We start from the raw sequence: 8,216 nt of genomic DNA, 5'->3' as shown, positions 1-8,216 counted from the left end.
TTTCTTTTTTTTTTTTTTTTTTTTTTTAACCTGAGATTTATTTTCAGATATAATGGCTTTTCAGCCCAGAACATTCTAAATTGTTTTGGCGTGTGCCACTGCAACCACAGAGAGCATGAGCCAATAATGCATTTTTTTTTTTTTTCTGGACAGTAGTTGAGTTAAAAAGTAATCATCGTTCTAAACTTTTGGAAGGATCTTCTTCTATTTTTTTCTTTTCATGGTTTGGGCCATATGGGTCAAGGCAAAACAATAAGCTTGTGAATAACATGCACTGACCTGGCATCAAGGAATCTGGAACGCAGGATCATGACAGCCTCGCAGGTGCTCTGTTTCAGTTGCATTTGGATGGAGCTGAACTTACGGTGGATGATTCCCACCATGCGCTCAATCTCTTTGGGCGAGATGGGCCGCGTACGAGACTGTTCCCGCAGCAGGTTCATCACGTGGGTAGTGAATTCGTTACACGCCTGTCGAGTAGAAACACAGACAAAAGAAGCCATTTCGTTTTGTTCATATCACACTCATAAGCGCTTTGGACCTCCAAAAAGTCATTTGATTGATCCTCGGCAATTGTACACTTTTTACATATCGGAAATGAGTCACTTTGACATAATAGGTGAAGTCATGTATAACTATAAATGCCAATTTGCAATTTGGCTTTGGCCTAATGCAGAGTGAATTTCAACAGCTTTCCGTTAAATCGGTAATTCATACATGATTAATTAGAATGACCCATTTATGTAGTGCACACTTTAGCTCATTACTCGGAGTAAAATTTGTTAAGTATTTACATTTAGATAATTAAAACCTGGAACCACCCCTACGAAAGATGCATGCACTCCAGACAAAGTGGTGCATGCCCCTGAAAACCCACCTCCATTCACCGTGAGTAAATTAACTCTAATTTACTCTCTGGCTAGATGAAGCATTACTGCAACAGCTTCAAGTTGTTGTTGTTTTTTTTTTCTATCCATAATGTGTTTAATGGAAGGATCAAAGCGCCAGGTGAGATAATCATATTTTTACTGGACAAAGTTCGCTTACAGTTACATCTACTGTATTACATTTTCTGTTTCTTGAAAAAGCATGTCTTAGCCTAGTACTTGCTAATTAATTTTGTGATGCATTTAAAGACCTTTAGTGTCCAGATGGCCAAGATTTCACGAAACAGTCCTGTTTTTTGCTCAAGAAAATTAAACTGGAAGTCATTCCCAATAATATCAATCTGTTTAATTACTAATTGCTAATTACCCTGGGAACGGCACTTTTACGCCTCCAAAATCAATATGTCTTGGTGTGGCATCATTGACAGAACTGTAGACTCTTTGGAAAAAATGAATGCAAAAATACTCTTTTGATCACTTTTGTGCACGTTTTTGTCACCCTTGTCCATGATTACTTTAAAACTGAGAGGATCAGATAATGGATGGATAGATGATATGCATAACATTATTAGCGAACAAAAATTGTATGCACAGGCAGAGAAGTATACCCCGACAAAAAAACCTTCAAGTCAGAATCATTGCAATGATTGCAACAAATCCCATGTTGTTTTGTTCTGATTAATTCTTAACATTTCACACGAAAATAACATGATTAAGGAAGCAACTAATGTGCTATGGTCATTGTGTTGCTGATGTCAGCAGGCTGAAGAATTCAAGCGCACACATTTTGAACCTAAATGTGGGCGGCCTAAAGTCTAAAATTCAAAGTCTGACATCTGAAAACAAATCTACAATTACAATTAAATCTATGTTGTAGGATTTTTTTTTGCAAACATTTTTCATTTTTTTAAGTACACAACTATAGAGTAACTGCCAATTTTCACAATATTAAATACGACTTTAAAGTTTATACTGTGGGAGGCAACTGGACAGCATCCGAATCCGGATCCAATCCCAGCACTTAGGTCAAGTGAGCTATGAAGAAATCAAGCTAGCTCCTAGCTTGCGTCAACCTTTCTGCTTTGAGGCGGTCGTGTAGTGTTTGACTTGCGGTTAAATTTCTTCCTTGCCAAGCTCCTTCAAGCATACCTTCATGAGACTTGCTTTGTCCACCGGGGCAGTCATGCTTAGACAGAAAAGGGCCGGCTTAAAATATCGTCAACCTTTCTGCTTTGAGGCGGTCGTGTAGTGTTTGACTTGCGGTTAAATTTCTTCCTTGCCAAGCTCCTTCAAGCATACCTTCATGAGACTTGCTTTGTCCACCGGGGCACTCATGCTTAGACAGAAAAGGGCCGTCTTAAAATTCTCAGTTGGGAGCATAGTTGGATTTATTTGATAATTGAACTCTTGATGTCATTTTTTTTAAGACTTTAATTTGGTTTAGAAAACAGAACAGAATTTGCTCTCATTTTTTCCCCTAAATGTAGAGTAAAATGTATAACTCAAAAAAAACAAAAAAAACACAAAAAAAAAAACAGCACTGTTTTTTGCAAAACAGTAGATACCGTCATCTTGATACCGGGGAGATCTTAACCTCGACATTTTTTCCCCTCTGTTTTTTATCGCGAGACGAAAAAAAAAAAAAAACAGCATTGTTTTTGCAAAACAGTAGATACTGTCATCTTGATACCGGGGAGATCTTAACCTCGGCACAATAGAAACCATCCTTACCTGTTCATATTTCTCTAGCTCTGTGTGATAGATCTGTCTGATCTGGGTGAGCTTGGCCCTGTAGTCGGAATGTTCAATAGAATTGTCAGCTGCCCCGCCCGAGGCAGCGGCTGCAGCTGCGGCGGCTGCGGATCCGCCACCCTTTTCTGGTCCGGCCACACCCTCTGCCAGCAGCATGTTGTCTAAACGCATGAGCTGGGGGTCTGGAGGGTCTTCCTCCTGGGCGCCCCGAATGCTGAGACCTGCAGCAGCACACAGACAAGGGAGAGAGGGCCTTGGATGAAGCAATGCGGTGACATACAAATGACAGACACTTCTTTAGGTACCCTACTGAGAGCTGCAATTTAAATAATCGAACCAAACTATGGGTAACACGTCTATTTTGTATAAAAATTATAACTGGGACGATGACCGTATTATTATTATTTTTTTTTTGATAGGCTGTTCCGCCAGAATGAGCCCAAGTTGGAAAAACAATTACAACACCTGTATACATAGGGACATGTTTGTACAATATACTGTATTTTTCATTTGAAGCCGATGAAACTTGACATAGCTGTTGAGAACAATTAAAAGTATTACGTCTACACAGTCAGCCCCAGTGTGATGTTTTCCCCCCGCAGGTATGTCGTCAGCACTTTCTGAGAATGCGGCGTGTTGCTGTCGCCCATGTCTAAGCCTGTTCTTTTATTTACACACGGCAGTGCACACTGTGTACGGTGAGGTTGACATGACAGCAACATCCATAAACTGACAAATGCTCAATTGTGAAGTGGCACTCCTACTTTGTGAAGAGATCCTAAACAGAAAACTATCTATATCTCCAGTGTCTCATTTTTTGACACAGTGTATGTCAAGAACTCTGCATTATACCTACTTGTTTTTCTACTTTGTTGGTGTTGGTGTTGTTGTTTGCTATTAAGATCTGAATGTGCAGTCCTAATTTTGTAGCATTATTTTTTTTTTCTTAGTAGGACAAAGAGACCCCAATACATTTTATGTGAAGTGTTCATTCATTAATTCTGGTCATGCGATCAGACCCTGCTGTTGTCTGTCTCACCAGTCTGTCGGCAAGTTGTAATCACCCAGTAGATAGCACGCATGCACGACTGGACCCACTGGCAATGCAGCTTTGATGCCAGGCTTTATATGATAAAAACAAAACAACACACTGGGTGAGCATAACATCCTTTCAGTTGATAAAATGTGATTCTATGGTTGGCAGGTACAACGAGAGGCTACTCAAACATTCTGATTGCCAGAGTTGTTTCAATTCAATAATCTCGCTCACAATTCAAGGATTTCAAACAGCTCATTACAGCTCCATTAAGATACGACTGGCCTCTGGATTCTAAATAAGAAGATTAATTATGTCAGCTAGCAGGCATGCAATCCGAGAAGGCTTGGACTGTCTGGCTAACTGACCCCGTGCATCACTCACAGGAGTGAGCACGAGAAAGCAAACTTCCGTTGTAAATTTGTTCTTTTCAATCACCAAGGAAAAAAAAAAAACAAACCAAAAAAAAAAAAGCATTCCTTCTGTATCCACTCCACCGTTGATTCCACGTTTTGTTGAGCGGCAATGAAATTTGCTTCTATTTATGGATTGGCTGGCTTTGAGTCTTTGAGGTGTAATGGTGTGAGAGGAGTGGATGAATGTGCCTATTTGTGTTGGAGACATTGAGATGCTGGACAAGGCTCCATCAGGCTCGCACAGCCAACCCAACCATGTGGACAATATGCCGCTTGCTCCACTAACCCTCGTCCACATCATACAGCATCTGCACAGCTCTCGCACCCAAAGCTCTCATTGTGGGGGGAACTGTTCCAGGTTATGCACACACCAAAATGGCACATGATTCAAATGTTGATATATTTCAGCATGCTCTAATAGCTGGTGGTTTGTCTGCCACTGAGGTTCATATTTTCCTAATTCAGTCTTTACTCGCTCACAGATTCAAGTCAAGCTACCCGGCTGTACTTTTCTTCGGTGATGCGGGTGGTTGTAGGTAGCGAGGCACGACTTTCATGTCAGGTATATTAAATATAAGTCTGGCACGCGGTGTACATTTCCACAGCAAACCCAGTTGTCACTTTTACTCGACTCACTCTGTGTCCAGGGGAAATGCAGCTGAGGGAATTTACAAGGCTTTTCAACTAAATAGGCATAAACCACTAGTTTCATTCAAACTAAATAATCACAGGCCATAAAAAGCTACTTGTCTCTCACCGTATATTCCCACAAAGTTCGCGCGCGCGCGCGTGTGTGTGTGTGTGTGTGCGTGTGCGCAATAAGGTGGCCATTCACAGCAAACGAAAACAGAGCGCGACATTAGTAAGTGACATGTAATCCTGTTAGTCCGCTGACATGCGGAGTGGCTGTGACATTTTTATCATACGTGTCCATTTCTATTTGGGAAATCAGCAGGATAAAAATGATTACTCCGCTACCCCGTGAAGCCGACGGCCCGCAGGAGTCCACCAAGGTGTATTTGAGCCACAATCCACTACGGCAGGTCATTCATAACACACACGTTTCAAAGGCAGGATGTGTCTGTCTTCCATTGAAGGCAAGCAGATTAGAAGAATATGGGGAGGAGAGGGGATAGCAAAAAGAAAAAAAAAAACAGTGTAATGCGTCTCTGTTTCTGTATCTTTGTTGCGGAAGCTTAAGTTTGCAAAATCACTGTCTCAACTCAGCATCATCACCCGGCTTTCTCCAAATAGACTCCAGCTAGATAATATCTTTAATTTGCTGTGTGGTTGACAAATCTCTATCGTAACTTGCAAAGCCATCGTCACATTTTGAAAATGCTGCTTGCCTACACAAATCTTCATCCCATTTTTTTTTGTCTGACGATACGGGTATTAAAACAAGTTTGGGCACCCGGGTTAATCCACCTCCATGGTTAAAGTGGGATTTATCTCAGTGCGAGGGAAAAGTGCACGAGCCGTGTCACCTTGGTGCACCTCGTTTACCATCGCAACTTGAGAATGAAAAATCCATAGCTGTTCTGGCTTTGTCACAGAACTCCAATGACACTGGCTGTTTTAATTACTAGAATGCATTTCACCATGTAAAAGGGGCTGGGGGGAGCCTAAATCAGCCTCATTAGTCATTCAAACAACAAAGGTGGAGTATTTCCCCTCTGTGAATGAGACAAAAGGAGAAAGTATGACAATCCATTCAATTGTCTCTCAGTTAGGGGTGGTGGTTTTGGTTTTACGGATTTCACAGTTTGATACAAGTAAGTGACACATTTGCTCGACGAAGACAATGTAGCTTTTAATCCCATTTAACAAATTGTGTGTGTGACTGTTGTCTCGTCCATCACTCCCTGCTTGAATCACCGACAGTGATCCAAGGCTTGCCTCAGGCCGCTTTCTTTTCCTCCCATTTCCTCTTCCCTTGTGCCGTCCGTTATTCTCTGAGCTTAGATGACCTTTGGCCCTTTGCTTGTTTACTCTCATCACTGAAGTGCGAGCAGGAGAGCCATAAAGGCAGAGCCCTGCTGGGTTAATGTGGCCTGCTCAGGAAGGAAGGGGCAGCGTCGGGGTCCTCCACCTCATTCTGCTGCACTGACTGCACCGTCAAACATCAGACAGCATATGGGAAGATGTACTGCTGAATGCAGAGCTAGTCCAGATTTGTGGATTTATGATCCCTCAAAAAGTTCTTTTGCGACACACCGGTTTAATGGCTCCTTTGCTGTTGACAACACACTATGTGATTTTGTCCACCACAGGACGGCCTTCTCATTACAAGTAACCCTGACCTCCTGCTGCTGTGCTCCCAGGCTGCGTCTTTAGTGCAGGGCTCCAGCCACATATCGACACCCTGCTCATCTAATTGCATTGATCCGGAAAGGTCTCCCAAAGCTAACGAATCGAAACAGAATTTATTTTCTGTCAATATTCGCAAAGGTCATCTCTCTTAAAGGTGTGCAGTAGAGCAGGGAGGCGTCTGGGTGGAGGAAGAGGAGGAGGAAGAAGGGGGAAGCCGCGGCATCGAGCCTGTCACTGGGTCTCGGCCAAGGTGAGCTTTAACTCCAGGTTGGCATTCAGGATGCAAGGCTTCTAATCCAGCGTGTTATTAAAACTGGCTGCCAAAGCAGCACACTAGAGAATAGAGAAAGCTTACAGTATTTATTTCACAAAGGGGCCAATGTCACCACTGCCGTGTTCCGCGTCTCCTTTGACTTCACATCATCTTCTTTGTTGAGACGCCTGGATCAGTGACTTCCAGTTCCAGAAGCTGGGAGCAGGATCAAATTACTACTGAAAATCGTTTGTACTGACAAATGAAACATAAGGATTCGCTTTCACTGATGTTCTGAATAGGGGCTTTTTTTTTTTTTAAACCTTGGCCTACATCTCCATGGCACAAAGAAACTGAGAGACTGCCTGCGGGCTCTCTATTGCATGTACAGTAATTAACATTACATTAACACATTAATACACATTAACTATTCCCAATGTTAATGGCAGAGTAATTACCATACCTGATACCACACTGTAGGGAGGCAAAGCACATTAGCAACTTTGTGTGTCACTGTCTCGGGTGAGTGAGCTAAAATGCACAGGCTAAAAAGGATATGGCCTTTGTCTACAATAGAAATAAGATTTGAATGTATTTCTACAAGCAATGGGGAAAATGTGCATGGCACTTGTAGGTGCAGAAAAATACTATGACGAACACTTTGCAGAGATTTCATACATTTCCTCGAAGATTTTGTGGGATGTTGCTTTGTTCATTCACCAGAATAACATTTGACTGACCAGAAGCCCCAAATTGTGAATCTCTGATACACATCATTTCAAAGGGGGTTGAGGTCTGGACTCTCAAGTGTTCCCATACCAAAGTCATGCAAGCATGTCTTTGTGGACTTGGCAGACCAATCCAGAACTGTACAATTGTCTTGGGAAGATCACAAAATAAGATTGGCCTCACAAGCCCACATTAATTATTAATTCATTGAGAGGTGTGAATAACGTATGCACAGTGGAGCACATCTTTCCGAAGGTAAATCCTGGCATCATAATGCACAACATAACAACGTTCGAAAATCAATGACTACATTGTGCAAGTTGGGTGGTTGCGGAATGAAACGATTCAAAGAAGAACACAACCTAAACAGGAGAATCCCTGTCTAGAATGATGATGTATTTCCCACCGCAGTGAGTGATAAGCTAATCAGCTGTGCTGACAGTGAAACGTTAGAGCCCGCTCAGTGCCAGAGCCGGGTCAAGACTTCCCCCATCACACACCCACAGTACGCAGAAAACAAGCAACAAATAGGGTAGCGGTGGGCTGGGCTGGGCTGGGATGATGAGTGACAAAAAGTGGTCATAAAAGATGATCTCTGTCAGGTCAGGTAGCCTTGATGATAATACTGCCCTTTAACCACCCAACAAATGTCTGCCGGAGTGGCGGAGGGTGGGGTAAGGTGGCACTCCTGACCTCCTGGTAAAGATGTGGGGAGCTGGGTTGGCACTGCACGGGGAACAACAGCCCAAACGAATATCTTGAAGACATTTTGCCAAGCACACTAAAATTAATCAATGTCCTGCAATGGCACTGACGTGTGTGAAGTGACA

At 42.5% G+C, this 8,216-nt stretch overlaps 1 protein-coding gene across 6 annotated transcripts in view; it reads right to left on the bottom strand.

Annotated features, from left to right (window-relative positions):
* The window catches only part of pbx3b (pre-B-cell leukemia homeobox 3b), an 85,099-nt gene that overhangs the window by 37,908 nt on the left and 38,975 nt on the right, over positions 1-8,216 (bottom strand). For all 6 annotated transcript variants that reach the window (XM_019862869.1, XM_019862871.1, XM_019862872.1 and 3 more), the window contains one exon: positions 2,661-2,860. In XM_019862869.1, the coding sequence (XP_019718428.1) occupies positions 2,661-2,860 (200 nt within the window). The remainder of the gene's footprint in view (positions 1-2,660; positions 2,861-8,216) is intronic.

Source organism: Hippocampus comes, unplaced genomic scaffold (genome assembly GCF_001891065.2).
Source record: "Hippocampus comes isolate QL1 unplaced genomic scaffold, H_comes_QL1_v1.1 scaffold147, whole genome shotgun sequence".
NCBI classification, from domain to species: domain Eukaryota; kingdom Metazoa; phylum Chordata; class Actinopteri; order Syngnathiformes; family Syngnathidae; genus Hippocampus; species Hippocampus comes.
The sequence above is the reverse complement of the archived record's forward strand: the minus strand, read 5'-3'. Positions and strand labels throughout refer to the sequence as shown.